The sequence below is a fragment of the Aedes aegypti genome, chromosome 2, assembly GCF_002204515.2.
Source record: "Aedes aegypti strain LVP_AGWG chromosome 2, AaegL5.0 Primary Assembly, whole genome shotgun sequence".
NCBI classification, from domain to species: domain Eukaryota; kingdom Metazoa; phylum Arthropoda; class Insecta; order Diptera; family Culicidae; genus Aedes; species Aedes aegypti.
Window position 1 is genome coordinate 443,267,669 of NC_035108.1, and position 16,309 is coordinate 443,283,977.

At 37.5% G+C, this 16,309-nt stretch overlaps 1 protein-coding gene across 1 annotated transcript; it reads right to left on the minus strand.

Annotated features, from left to right (window-relative positions):
• Positions 1 to 750: 750 nt before the first annotated feature.
• LOC5572075 lies at positions 751 to 12,032 on the minus strand. The gene is made up of 2 exons (XM_001653793.2): positions 11,876 to 12,032; positions 751 to 1,445 (listed from the first exon to the last, which is right to left on the minus strand). Exon 2 carries the CDS (start codon positions 1,426 to 1,428, stop codon positions 1,141 to 1,143), a length of 288 nt encoding a protein of 95 aa, XP_001653843.1. The 5' UTR covers positions 1,429 to 1,445; positions 11,876 to 12,032; the 3' UTR covers positions 751 to 1,140.
• Positions 12,033 to 16,309: the final 4,277 nt, after the last annotated feature.

Genomic DNA, 16,309 nt, shown 5'->3' on the forward strand with positions numbered 1-16,309 from the left:
AACAGCGGGAGAATGAAAGAGAGAACTAGTGGCACGCTTCAATCATCTGCGCCACCTTAGTAAAATCCATCACATTGGGGTATTTAGAGGTGCGGGCGAACATCAAATAGGTATTTGTGATAACATCAGTTTTGAAGCCGTAGTTGTGCAATGCCAACTTCGGCGAGCCGAAAGTTCACGAAGCAGCCGAAGATGACGTCACGTTGAGAAAACCGCGAACAAAATTTTTCGCAGCCTTGTCGTCACCATCAGCTGATCGTTTGTTTACATCTTTTTCGTGACTAATACAAGCAAACACATACTACGAGCCGGACCTGTTATATATGACATTGGCTCGATTGGCTTGTCAGATAGATCGGGCCCGGGACATCCTGTCTACTGCAAATCGCTGCAGTTGATATAGGGCATGTCCATTGCCTGACTTTGACCAACTTTGTATGATTCCAGTTTCAGAATGCCCAGTCATTGAAAATTTGCGCTTTTTTGAAGATGTTACATCTACTTTGATACACTGGATTCTTTTTCAGGTGTTTTAATGTAGTGAGCATATCGCTTTATAGATTATGTATTTGATAACTGGTATGTAGAAATTGCTGACAGTAATTAGGATATGCATTGATTGAGACATTGGGAACATGTAATGTTAGAGAATGTTCAGCAAGATAATTTTCGTTTGTGCATTCAATAAACGATCATGCTAAATTGTATACCCATTATTCAGTAATTCAAACCTTTAAATGAAAGATTGACTACGGATTTTCGCTGTTTTTTATTACATCAAAATTTCTTTAATCTTAACATCTACATACACTGATAAACAAAAACACATCCTTCCGATGGTAAAAACCACCGGAAAAGGACTATTGGCACTATCGTGGAAGAATAACAAGTGTTTTTTCCTATTTTTTCTTCGCCTATTCGAGTGTTAACTAAGAAGAGAGAAACAAAAATCATATTCTAATATACGATTCGTCGAGAATGTTGTTCGCCTCGCATAACATAACTATAAACCTTTCTAAAAAAAAAATACTGTCCTAATGCCTCCGGGTGCGTGGCGTCCTTATCGCAGTTCCGAAATTCGTCATCCGTTGACTTTCCGTCTTCGATCTCGTTCCCAATTAATCCCTTTCAGCACCGGATTTAGTTGTGTCCGACCTGGTCAACCTGGGACTGCAGGTTGGAGATGACCTCCCGTGGGACCTGGTCGCCGAGCAGCTGGAACAGATCTACGCGCTGGTCTCCGGGGATGGACTCGATGGCGGCCACCTGGATGCCCTCCTGCACGCCCTGGATGGTGGCATCGCGGGGAATCAGCTGCTGCGACTGGGCCTGTCGGATCGCTTCGCTCGTCAGGGCAGCTCCGTCCCGTTCCTGAGGGGCGGCCAGGGCCACGGCGACGACGGCAAGCAAACAGATGGCTACCTTCATTTTGGTTGGCGCGAGAGCTGTGAACGGAGAAGAGGGCCCACGAATGGGAAGAGGGTGGTTAGTTGAAATGGCCTGATAAAACATATTATAGAATTACTTTAGATTTTATCGTAACAGTATCATGTTTTCCAAAAAGTGACGTTTCGTTTACAATTTACTCGCCATTTATTGAATCTACCATACTAACTTCTCTAAACCGTATCTAGCAGTATAAATTGTATCGGCCTTAAATCTAAAGAACTACTACGATTGTAACTGATAAATTTGTAAGTATTATGATTGTAAACTAAAAAACAAATAAATTGAAATCTATTATAAACTTACAGCTAAAGCTGATCTCAACATGCATTTTTGCGATAAAAATAGGAGTCGTTATGTTTCTTTACAACAGGATTTTGAAAAATTTCCCATACTGAATTAAGACTAAAATAATAAATACTTGATGGTAATTTTTCGCAAAACTTGTTTGTCTCTAACAAAATAAGATTCAAGTTTGATTGTATTTTTACCCAACAAAAAAGTAAAGAACAATAAATGTTAAAACCTTACTGAAACGTTCAACAATAAATACATTATAGTCTCTACTGTTCACCATATATGTTTCATAATGTTTGAATAAGTTCAACTTTTAAATTAGTTATAATTTTTTTATTCGGTTTTTGGGGGCGGTGGGGTTGGGTTGCTGCCGATTGTCTGACGTAATCCATGTTTCATTAATTTTGGTCTCGATCGTCGTCGTCGTCGTGATCGTTTATGCTAGTGGCGTTTGGGCGTTAAGTTGGCGGTTTGGTAACATTGTTGCGCGCGAGTTGCGGGTTGAGGACGTTTTGGGGTTGATGAGTTTAATACGTTGTTCATGGCTTTCAGAGGAAGATGAGTATTAATTTTGCGGTCGTACAGGTTCGTAACAAAATGAGCTGCAATTGTCAATCACTTTGGAGAAAAGTAAGCTTGGAGCTAGGGTAAACTGTCAAATAGTGGAGGTAGCGAGTTTTGACATGTTTCGTAGTAATTAATGACTTTTTTTCAACTCCCTGAAGAAAGCACTAGTTCTTGAAACCAGCCACCTTTTGAGTAGCGCAGTATGATGAGGCTTTGTCAACAACAAATCTCACGCGTAAGTGACATATGTAGCTTGGGTAAAAACTCATGCGATTTATCAACGTTAATTTTGAAGTTAACTGGTTAAAATCTTTATGACTATTACATTGAGCCACCCCACAGCAAACTGAGCAAACAAATTAAACGCCCGAATTATAGGCGAAATATTAATATCGCCTACGCTCTATCTAGCATACGCGTATATTTAATGCTTAATTTAACATTTAACTTCACTCTACACGGAGCCACTACCCGAGCAAAGCTTGAGATCATATTGAAAACTAATTTTGATGTTGTGCTGTCGCGGATTTTGATAACTCAGTTTGTTGTCATTTTGGTCGTTTTAACGGTTAAAATATCAAAACTGAGAGCAGAAAAATGTTCCCATGAAATCAAACTGAAAACTCTTTTTGCTGTCAGTGAAAGCAAATTGAAAACAGTTTCTGCTGTCATTGAAAGCAAATTAAGAACTCGCTGAGATATACATATTTTCGATTGATATTGAAACATGGCTGCGACTAGATAAATGCTTTATTTTTATATTCTCGTAGTATTTAAACATGTAGCACGAATAAATTTATAATTAAATAAAAAGAAAATATAAGTAAAAATTTAAAATGATAGCAGAAAGAAAATAAAATATGATATCGAATATTTCATTGCTAAATTGATATCAAATTATGATATCAACTTGATGCTGAAAGCAATATATGTTTTCAACTTGCTTTCATTTTGATGTTGGACTTTGCTCGGGTAGAGTGCCTGTAAACAAGAGTGACATCATGTTTCAATTTTGACAGGTCTCCTGCTCAATTGGAACGCGGATTTGTATGGAAATGACAGTTCGCCGCTGTTCCAATTTTGAAATTGACGCCACTCTTATTTAAATCCACTCTGGGAGCCACAAATCAACCCAACTTTGACTTCTTTTGACTTATTTCGGCTGTTCCATGGTATAACCCAAATTTGGGTTAACTGACATATAGCTGTCATTAGGAAGATCTCGTTTGACAACAGCGAAAAAAAAAACAACTCAGTGCAAAAAAAATCTATCCAACGATAGCTTTCGAAGTCTCCGTAGTGGGTTAAAACAACTTAATGTTAGGTAAACTCGAAAGAATCCAAATTAAATTTTGGCCTATTTCATGGAACTTCGAAGCTGGGTCGGTGCGTCTCTATCTGTTTTTGACAACATTGCTGCTGCGAGAGAAGCAAAACAACCCAACCGTGGGTAAAAACTGAATGCAGTTTACCCAAATTTGAGTTTAAAGAACTTATTTTTTGGGTAGTCTGATTTCTCCGTGCTGTTGATCGTGGATGATAGCCGTTTCAGTCCTGTGATTTTACTGTGATGTACGATGCTACAAATCGAGTAATATCTATGAAATGCGATCGTTAAACTATCTATCTTCTATATAAATAAAAATTGAGTGATGTTCGTACGTCACGAAATGGCTTGAGAACGGGTCAACGGATTGACGCAAGTTTTTCACTGTTGCACTCCACAAGGGATGAGACGTGTTCGTGCGGGGAAAAGGTTCGGGAAACTCTCCGGAATGATCAGGGAAACGGGGGAAGACTAAGGTGTCATTTTGTATGGGGGATTTCGTGACGTTTTTCAACAGCCTACTTGATTACAAGACGAAGTTTGCCGGGAGATTTCCTAAAGAATTCAATGGATTGCGCTATTAAAGGAACCATCTAAAACATGCCTCCACTAAAGGAACAAAGTTCGTATTATTAATCAAGGATTTTGGCAAGGATTTTTCATAAAGTTTGCTGTTTTTGTGCATTTGAATGATTTGTAATCTATAGAAAGATAGGTTAACATCAACATTGTGGCTGTTTTCCTTAGTTGCTCCATTATTGGTAACACTTGGCTTTGAAAATAGCTCTAATAAAATAACGCTTATATATGTTAAGGTCAATCAATGTCACCATTCTTACTAAATGTTATTTCTATTTAGAATTTTGACTACCTAGAACCTGGGAGGGAAGTACAGATACTACACACGAAAGTTTTTTTAAACTGCAAAATAACTCCAGCTTGCCAACGACATCGAGGCAGGCTTGCTGAAAATCGCTAGTCTTTCTTTGTTGTGCATCTTCGATCTTTCGGAACAAACATGGAAAATGGTCCAAAGTTTCCTATGCAGTTAATTTTCATTTTTATTGGAGAAAATTTACGTAGTTCAATACTTTATATTCAATTAGAATAGAAGGTGTTCTCGTGACATCACTTTTGAATGTTCATGAATTGCATCTAATTTGATTTTTGTCACCTTTGATGAAATGCAACATACTCATACTTTTTTTGATTACGCCTTTTTATCATGTTTGTCCATTAGTTAAGATCCGGTCTCACAGTGATAGTTTGTGACAGCAAAATCTCGGCTCACTATGATGTACAGAAATTTTGTATCGGTTTCTCCCTCCCGGCCTAGAACTAGCACTCGAATTGAAGATTTGTATATAAAATAAGACATGGGGCCCAGATAGCCATAGCTGTAAATGCGCAGCTATTTAGCTAACCTATTTTAATGATCGTGAGTTCGAGTTCAACCGGTCGAAGATATTTTCGAGTACCTGACACATGATGTACACATATAAATGTGGTCAGCCGGCACAGAAATCTCTCGGTCAATAACTGTGGAAGAACACTAAAATTGCTTCTCAGACAACCGAAATGTACGTATAACGAAATCATCTTTTGCGTTATGCGATGCTTATATGGGCAACGTTTCCGTATAAAATGTCATCAAAAGGCCTTATGCGTACAAAAGTGGAGGCGATATATGTGCATATTTTATATGATGAAATTTGACATGCAATGCGAGCGTAAAGTTTTTGTTGCGACATATTCTGTAATCCTATGCGACTTAATTTGTGATAACAAAGTTGAATTGACAGCTGTTACGGATTGCTTCGTACGTACTTTGTACGTGTATACGGAAAGAAACAAAATGCACTGATGAACTCGGAAAGTAGCGCTTGTAGCCTTGCATAAGGAAACCCGTCACCCAAACAATTTCCGACACCGTTTTGTGCGGGTGTGATGTCATTCGTACAAGTAAACGAGTTTTTACGTTAATTCTAATGCGACTTCTGGTTGTCTGGGTAGGCTCTGTACCCGTTGGGAAGTAACGGCAGGATGAAGAAGTATATAAAATAAAATTTTGGGATACTTTGGAGCTCTGAGGAAGAAGATACGAGACCCGACAATTACTGATCCATACATCAATTACTGACTGATACATCATCGATTTCTTTTTGCTACTTTTAAATTTGGATTTTTCTTTATCGGGCAGCAAAAGCATTTTCATGAATCTTAAAATTTGCACTGAGAGAGAATTACTTTTTTGATCAACTTGATTTTGATTGATACATTTTAAGTTATTAATTATCTATAGGGAATTAGCCTATTTGGATGTATTGTTGATAATATTCAAAATAATTTCTTGAGAAAATTTGGCTGACGAAGTTTTGGTGCAAAACTGCGAATAATCTTTGAAATACTTTCTTAACCCGTATCCGCCTAGCAAATGGAAAAAATGTTCAAAAAACCGCAATTTCGTCAATTTTAGACGGATTTGCTACGTTCTCACTCTAATAAAATCGTCGGAGTGTTTAGTTTTTTTTAGAATTTTTGAGAGCTTTCAAAATGTTCACCTGTTTGGAGTTGGGGGTCAGGTCGGGTAAAAATCACTCAAGCTTCCATTTTCGTCCAAATTTACCCAGCTTACTGGTATATGACTTTAACTCAACTTGTTTTTAAAGTTTCGATTACGAATTTTATGAAATAACTAAATAATACTAACTAATACAATTGGATCAGCTTTGGCCTTCGATAATTTTTCTATCTATTTTATTATCGGTCCTTCTTGAAACCCGTCCCGAAGAACTCAATTTAGTTTTTCTTTTAAATGATCACACTTGGGTGTAAAACTTCATAACTTTCAAAAGCTAGCTCAGACATGGTCAAGCAAACTCATTCCAAGGATATTAGCCACTTATACGACAGGTTTATTGAAATTGCTGTGAACAAGGTTTTTACAAATTGGAGAAATTCTGAAGAAATATTGTAGATTGTTTTTCGTTTTCAGCGTGGCTAATAATCTCCAAAAGGTTTGTCTTGAAAATTGGCACAAAAATTTGCTAGTTTAGTAGGAGAATAAAATTGACCAATCTCGAACCGATTCCATTAATAAACCAAAAAAATACCCAAGACTGAAGCTGATACCATTTCCGAAATTTTCAACAATCCTCAAAAAACTAGACATCCAGACGATTCCATTGCAGCTGAAACGAAGAAAACCCGTAAAAACTGACGAAATGGTGGCATTTTGAACTTTTTTCATTTGCTGGGCGTATACGGGTTAATTAATACAGATATTGGAAAGGTTTGTAAACAAAAAGAGAGACTTTTTCATAATTGTTTTACAACGTTGTGAAGTTTAAGAAAACTATGCAGGAATCAGCACAAAATAGGGTTCCAGGATGCGTTAAAGTAACACACAGCTTGATTTTTGTGACTTTTTATGTAGAGAGTACCGTATTTCCTTCAACATTTCTCTAAAATTTTACTATAAATGGGTGTAGTGTTTTTTTCTGTGTAGAGAAAAATCTACCGAGAACTTCTCCATAAGTTTAACTAAAAATTCTTGAAGCAATATCATTAGAAAGCCCACAAAAAACTCAAAGCTCTTCAAAGTTTCCGAGATGAGCTTTGCCAAAATTTCCAACGGAAAATCTTGGGAAAACTATTAATGATATTCCTGAATAAAATGCTCCTTTGACTCACTTTAACTCATCAGAAATTTCTAGAGCTGTCCTGCCACATTTTTTTCTGTATAAATAATATTATACCATTTAATATTTTTGCAGAACTTTCACTAGATAGAAGGATTTGGAAAATTTAACGATAATTGACACACGAGTCATAATTTTATTCCTTTTATCCGCTTGCATTCTCACAACACGACATTTATTGTTCATGGAAGATAACAAGTCACGAAAGAGAATAAGACAGACATACACCACCCACTGTTTGGTGTTGATCACTTTGTGTCACTACTTGTAGCATTCGCTGACACTCTCCCATTCTGATCAAGAAACAGAGGTGAATATTTTCTGTGCTATGTTTACAATCAAAGGGGAGTTTGATGACACAATAGATTATGATTAAGTTGTTTAAGGTTGCATTGCTAGAAATGTGTAAGTTATTACCACTTTTATGCAAAACATATTTAATTCACCCGAATGGCGCGATAACGTGTCAGTCTGTGAGAGTTGTTGCTCTTGAACGCTCTCTCGTCACGTACCACACGGGAGTGTGAATATTAACACTCATAGGGCTCTCCGATTGCGATGTGCTACGAGCTGTTATGGTTCACGAAATGTTACACTCTCTGAATATGGTTTGATCGGCTTATTCGGATCAAAGTCCAAACAACTATGGCAGAAATAATCATCAGAGGAAAGTGTTAGAAATCTACTATGAATTTGAGAAAAATCCGTGAAAATTTTCCTTCGCGATCTGGTTAGTAATCCACTGGTTAATGATTCTATTACTATGAACAAAACCCAGTAAACACAAAATCGTATACGATAGCGCATAAGAGTACAAAAGTGGAGGCTATATACGTACATGTACCATAAATCTGCATGCAAAACGTACGTATAACGCCTCCAATTTTGTACTATTATACGATATTATAAACGATCGTGTGTTTACTGGGAAGGCCATCGGTCTCGAGATCAAGTAAGGGTACAGTGAGTCTGTTAAACGTACACTCAAAATCATAACAACATATTTTTTAAAAGGCTTTCATCAGGAATTGCCGAGTAGTTTGCAAAAAGTTAACCCACGAATCGAGTTCTTGATTTTTTTTTATTATTTCTCAAATATTTGCTTTACATTGTAGCATAACGTTTTCTGAGCCTTTTGTTATGCTTTTCAATTATTATCACTTCTGGTGAAAACCCCAAAAATAAAATCACTGTTTGAATGACGGATAATAAAATGACAGCTCGTTTAACAACTCGAATGAGACTAGTTTCGGTTTATCGTTTCGTGATAAATATCCGAAAACATAATTGAAAATAATATAATCCCGTCAGACCTAAAGGCACAAACTCAATGATAGCGAAACGGCAAGGAACCGGTTCGGTCAGAACGGATCACACCATCTCAACCGAGCTGCCAACGAATGAAGGGGTACCAATACTAAGTCGAAAAGCATGGTGTAGTTCATGCCGGCAAACCGTTTTCGTTTTCCGTTGCCGTTCCGCAATCATTGTGTTTGGGCCTTAAAGCCTAATTTCTGAGGGAACTCAATCAGTACTTACCTCGCTCAGAAATTTAGTCAGTAAATCTGTAAGTAGTATTTTTTAAAGTTTTTTTTTCACAAAATTCTAGCACGAAGTCTACGCCCAACCAACGCTCAACGTCTGCAGGATTTAACAACATTTTTGCATGAAAACCATAAACATATATTGTATAATATCGTATTCACTGTTTAAACATGAAAAGATGAAATAAAAAATTTGTATTAGGCTTTGTTGTTTTTTTTAATGTTCTTCAGTCACAATCTGAGCCATTTTTACAAAATCTCAAAATAAAACAATGTGTTCAACTCGTTTGTTTAATGCCCAAACGCAACGATAGTGCCAAGTCAATGGAAACAGAACTGGTTGGGCAGTATAAACCAGGCTATCGACATCGATGGAGACACCATCTTCTATGGTGACAGAGGGCTCAAATGGCTTGTCAGATGGATCGGGCCCGGAACATCTTGTCTACTGCAAATCACTGCAGTTGATATAATAGATGTGTCCATAGGCTGGTATAAACTTAGTGATGCTTCACTTTCATTCGTTGACAGCTCAGTCGTTCTGGCCGAACCGGTTCTGTTTCCGTTGTCGTATCGCTTTCATTGCGTTCGAGCTTTTACGCGAAGCTTCTAGAGCGTTCTAAACGAAATTTGTAAACCAATTTCTTGGACGTATTCTGAGAAAATTTATCGAAAACGTTTCGGAAGACGATTTGGAGGTATTCATAGAATACATATTGAAGAAATTTCAGGTAGAGTTTCGAAGGAATTCCAGATTGAATTTGTGCCTCAGTAGGCATTCTTGAAATACTTAATTCTGATGTATAATTCTGAAACTGATCTAATTTTGAGAAACTAGATGAATTGTTCATCGAAGTATTTATGAGATTCCTTTTATGTGCATGATTTTACGCCGAAAATTACATGGATTTTTTTTTTTGTAAAGTTTCCATGGCTGTGAAAGTCCTTCACGATGAAGGCATTTCTTTACATTTTGGCTATCGAAATATTTATAAATTCCCGTTTTTTAATTTTTAGTTTGAATTATTGCGCATTTAGAAAATCAAATTTTCAGCGGTATATTTGTTATGCTTAGTTGATAGATTTTATGTGTTACAGGGATGAAACCATCACTACTCTTTGGTAAGTTTTCTTGAAATCTTTTTCTGACTGCAGATTTAAAAAGATGATTAAAGCTTGAATATAGATACAGTAGAAGCATTAGCCGTAGAACGCTAATGTCGCGACTGTTCGTGTGACCAACATCTAGTTTGCCACGCTCTGACAGCTATAAGTGTCAAATCATTTTTTTTTTGACTAAAATAAAACATTCTCTACAACATGGAACTAAACAAGCAATCAAACACTTCAACAGTAAGTAAAAATAAAATAATTCTATTTTGTGATAACAGCGCCATTAGCGTTCTACTACTTATATTTCTATTATAGATACATATTCATCTTGAAAAATATTAGCTTTCAACATTATGGTAGATATATATTTCAAACGGAACATAGGGAAAAAGCACCGGTTTTGGTCATACGCCAGTTGTAGCCATTATGGATTATACACCGTTTTACATAGCCAATCGGCATGAAACTATTTGTGTTCAGTAGATCACATTCACATGATAGAGCTACATTCATTTTCTCGTCCAAATTGATTCAAAACATAAGAAAAACAATTCATTTTCCTTATAATTTTAACTACCATATACCTAATTTAGCCAGGGCACTCCTAATTTGGCCACTCTCATGAGAAATCAATGCGATTGGCCAATTTAGGAAACGAAGTTAAATCTCTGGCTGAAACTGGTTCCGTTGGCCTATATTGACCAACGGGATTTTCAAAGCGAAAAAATGGTTTTAGCTCAGTTTTGATATTTTACACAGATAATATGGATTGAAAGCTTGCATTTGACATTTTTGTAGTATAAATACGGCTTCGCATTTAATTTTTATTGACATTTTCTCTTAGGCTGGCCAAAACCGGTGCTTTTACCCTATTACAAATTATCACTTTGCACATCGAATGGAACATAAGATCCAGTAAGCTATAAGTTATTAATGATAAAAAGGCAAAATTTATACACTTAGAAAAAATCATTGAAATTTGCGTCATTTAAGTTACAAATGACATAGTTTTCCGTCATATTGAACTGAATATTGTTCGGATCACAAAAAAACTTTAGTCATTTTGAACATAATTTCACAAGAATGCCGTATTACGAAGTTCAAATACCATCAAATTTACGTCATATCAATTTTTAAATCTAGTATTTTGCTCACCATAAAATTTTCGTTACATGTAACATTAGTTTGTTCTTAGTGTGTATGCATAACTCATCAAAAACTGTTATAAGATGACATTATAAATCTTCAAATAAAACAAATTTTAGAAAGAACTATTGGAACCACCCTACGGCACGAGCACTACCCCGTTCGTCGCAATCTAATCCCAAACGACTACAAATTATCTCACTTCAAATAAACAAAAAAAATCCGTTTCGCGATCGTGCGGCAAAAAAAGCTTCACGTTTCATAACATCTAATAATCAACCCAGTCTCGCAAGACACAACACATCTCCCCAGCCAAATGCTCTCAATGATGTTTCTTATTACTACTTTACTCTCCGGTTGCTGTCTGCACTTGATCGTGTCTTGGTATGGGAATCGAACCTCGAAGCACCCCGATAACCGAGTAATCTTCACTCTGCGTTGTCTTCTTCTTCTCCTTGATCGTCGCGTCGCTTTTCACTTTTCTTTGGGTCAAATTGCATTCACTGGTCGCATAACCGATCAACTTTTCATTTTGTCCTCAATAACGTAACTCGTCTTGAAATCGAAAGTGGCCTCCAACTGCAGGGCCATTCGTGGGCTCGAATACTTTATCACTATACTTATGGTGGGTGAACCGATCACTGATCACTTGGTGTTCAAACGAGAATCAGCCCGAATCTAGAGGTTCTCCCGAAGGATCTCCCCTTTCCACAAAAAAAAAAAACGAAACTCACCTTCTGGGATTATGTGCGGGAGGCGAAGGTGATCCGAAACGTGTCGAACGTCGGAGTGGATGTTGCTGGAGGAAAAATTCGTCTACGATAAAACGTCGGCGCCTATCCGAGTGGTGCTTTTATAGTGACAGATTCCCCCACCGGTGCTTGTCGATGATCGTCGTCGTCGTTGTCGTCGTCATAATGGAGTTGGAGCACTTGGGGGCACTGGGAGGACGCCGCTGGCTGGCGCTTGGCTTGTGCGCGGTTGCTAGGAGAAATACGAGATTTGTGCTTTTCTCGCCACCCTCTCGGTCCGCTCGCCACGGTGTGACCAAACCCGTTATTAACGAAAAAATGTCCATCAATTTTGAACCCATCATTTGAAAGATATAATACTCAAGCATCTCATCCATGAATTTGAAAATACCGTTTGACTCATATTTCGAACACTTAAGGCCAACAGTGATTTCATATGCATCTGGTAGGCACACATTAGCTGACATTTGTGAAAATTTTAATTTATTCGCTCGTAAGCTGTTTGGTGTGCTAATAAACATGTTTATTTAAACTTGTTCAGTATTGTTTTAACATAAAAGTATGAAACAAGATTTTGTTTCAAATGCCGAACATTGCGTTCATTCTGTCCCATATTCAGAACACCTTGATTCAAATTCAGAACAGCACAAATAAATCGTATTCAAATGAATAATTCTGCAAAGGAATTTATTTGGACTAGTTTAACTGACCTTGAACTAGAGAATCAAAAAAACTTTCGAAATATATAATTGATTACAAGGCGATTAAATTTAATTGCAATTGACTGCCATTTCATGGAAATTTGATGACATATTTCAGTGAAACATTTCAACCAAATCGCCATACAGAAACCGAGTGTTCGGAATATGTATCTGTTTGGAATTTGAGACAAAACGGTATCTAAACAAGGAAAACGGAATCTAGTGGGCTATTTTGAATAGATATTCATTGCTTTAAAACATTTCTTCACAGTTTGTTTTGTTCTTTTGTTTCTTTTGTTCATAATTGCAAGCTTTTGCACAATACACCATACTGAAGTGTGAACCTAAACTTATGCACGATGGCTTGAGTGATTTTTTCATTGATTTTAAATAAATTTCAGATTTTTTCGCCAAAATTTCGTGAGCGCTCTTCAAAGAATTTAAGATTACGATTCTAATGACACATTAATTTAAAATTTTTGTCGATCCAATGTTGAGAACATTAGCCATGTTTTCCCAATGCGTTTTTTGGAAAATGTCACAACTTTTAGTCTTCAAAATTAAAAAAAAAATGTTTTCGGAAAAATACATACGAAGTAAGAATAACTTATTGCCTTTCGAAAGCGCCATAGAGAGTTTCAATTAGACGTGTAATCACATAGATATGGACAAAACACAAATGGGGCCTTCCTTAGCCGAGTGGTTAGAGTCCGCGGCTACAAAGCAAAGCCATGCTGAAGGTATCTGGGTCCGATTTGCGGTCGGTCCAGGATCTTTTCGTAATGGAAATTTCCTTGACTTCCCTGGGCACAAAGTATCATCGTACCTGCCACATGATGAATGCGAAAATGGCAATTTTGACAAAGAATGCTCTCAGTTAATGGTAGAACACGGTTTTCCGGCGAAACTGATTAGACTGATTCGTGCAACGTTGGATGGATTGAAATCAAGTGTGCGGGTTGCGGATGAGACTTCAACCTCCTTCGTAACCTTAGATGGATTGAAGCAAGGAGACGCGCTTTCGAATCTTTTGTTCAACATTGCTCTCGAAGGAGCTATAAGGAGAGCGGGCGTGCAAAGAAGCGGTACCATCGTCACCCGGTCGCATATGCTCCTGGGTTTTGCGGACGATATCGATATAATCGGAATTGATCGTCGAGCCGTAGAAGAGGCATTCGTGCCTTTTCAAAGGGAGACAGCGAGGATTGGACTTACCGTCAACACCAGCAAAACTAAGTACATGATCGCTGGTAGACAGCGTGTTTCCAATCGTGACGTTGGTAGTGAAGTGGTGCTAGGTGGTGAAAAATTTGAAGTAGTGGAAGAATTTGTGTATCTTGGTACTTTAGTGACTTGCGATAATGATGTTACCCGCGAGGTGAAAAGGCGTCTTGCAGCTGCGAATAGGGCTTTTTACGGGCTCCGTAACCAGCTTAAGTCCCGTAGCCTGCAGACGAAAACAAAATTCGCGCTATATAAGACTCTTATCCTTCCGGTTGCTCTATACGGCCATGAATCCTGGACGTTAAAAGAGGTCGACCGGAAAGCGTTCGGAGTTTTTGAGCGTAAAGTGCTGCGAACAATACTCGGCGGTAAACAAGAAAATGGCATCTGGCGGCGTCGCATGAATCATGAGTTGAACCAAGTATATAAAGAAGTGGATATTATCAAGCTCATAAAACACGGCAGGCTGCGTTGGGCTGATCACGTGGTACGAATGCCGGAAGAACGACAAGCAAAAATAATATTCAGTAGAGAACCCGGACGAGGCCGTCGGCTTCGTGGTAGGCCGCGAACACGTTGGCTTTTTGCAGTTGAAGAGGACTTAAGGGCACTTAACGTTCAGGGCGACTGGAAGCGATTGGCTCAGGACCGAGCCCAGTGGAGAAGAATTATCCATTCGGCGTAGATTCAACGTAGCGGATTGTAGCCCATCAAGTATCAAGTAAGCACTCAGTTAATAACTGTGGAAGTGCTCGTAAGATCACTATGCTGAGTAGTCGGCTTTATCCCATTTGGGACGATAATGCCAGGAAGAAGAAAAAATATGAAAAACATTATTATTAGTAAAAAAGGATTTGTCTAAAATCTTATGTTTTATTATATAAAGCCTGTCCACGATAAATTTCGGACACGGATGGCGGGTGTACCACAGAAAGTTCGAGAATTTTACAGAAAGAAGGATTAACATCCTTGTCAACTGTTTATTTTGTAGATATAACTCTTTTATTCTGAAATAAACAATTGTTTTTTGTTGAATTATGAGTAACTTTTTTTTGCTGCCATTATTTGGGTGTCCGAAATTTAACGTGGACAGGCTTTAATTATTGATTCTCATGTTTTCACATAGAATTTAACAAAAATCAATCAATTTTGAAATTAAAATAAGTATAAATCGAACAAAATTTATTGAATCACGTAACATTTATAGGGCGTTGCATACCTCTAGGCGTTTAACGTTACATGAAAATTTCTGACAAAGATTACAAAAATGGCCCCAGTTTGTGAAAATGCTTATCACTAAGAGATTTGAGACCATAATAAAGTTCTATGATAACTGAGCTGTCAAAGTTAAGTGACCAACTGTTCAAAACTACATCAAATAGTGATCGTAGAACAGATTTTTTGTAAGCGTTTCGAAAATGCTAAAATCGCATCAATTTTTAATGTTCGTGTATAAAGCCTCAAATGTTCTCAATTCAAATGAAAACAGCTCTTACATAAAGTGTCAAACTAATATTGTTTTACTTTTACATTCGTTTTGCTTAACTATTTAACATAAATTATGTTGTTTTGTTTAGTATGTGATGCATAAAAGATCGTTTTATGAGTGATTCAATAATTCGGATATTTTTATTGAGCCGTGTTTCTGTACTAGTTTGTTATATTCAAGAATGTTGTAAAAGGTGTTCTTGTGTTCTTCATTCACACTACCCGTCATAAATACGGACTCGCTTGAAAAAGTATTGCAACACTCAGCTGAATATTGAATTACCCTGAAAAGTTTAGCATTCACCTCAAACCACAGGAAAATTCATGATGATATATCCAAGATGCTGATGATCTATAATAGTGTGGCCTTGAGCAAAGCTGTTCAGCAGATCAAGGAGATTCGGAAAGTAAAAAGTTTGGTTGGCAATTTTTCCGCTAGGTAAAAATTGAGCATTTTAAGCATAGTCTATTTTGTGACCTACTTGAGATAGAAAGATTGAGTCTTAGGCAATTTTGTTCAGAAGGTCAAGGATATTCGAAAGACAGACAGATTAGTTCGCAATTTTGCCGCTTGGTGACTCTAGTGACTATGTTAAATTGAGCATTTTAAGCAAATTCTATCCCGTAATCGCCGATTGCATCGATTTTCAACCGTTCGTTGTTCGAGGGAGTCTTTCCCGAAGCGTGGAAGCTCGCGTCTATCACTCCTATACATAAATCGGGGAATGTACATGACGTGGAAAACTACCGACCAATATCTATTCTCTGCTGTTTGGCGAAGGTCTTCGAAACTTTGCTACACGATGCTTTATATCCAGTTGTGCAACCCGCTATATCTGAGTCTCAGCACGGTTTCGTCAAAAAGCGATCAACGACGTCGAATCTGATGACGTTTACTCATGCTGTGTTCGACAAACTCGAGAAACGTAGCCAAGTTGATGCCATATATGTGGATTTCTCAAAAGCTTTCGACAAGGTACCTCACAATTTAGCCATCGCAAAA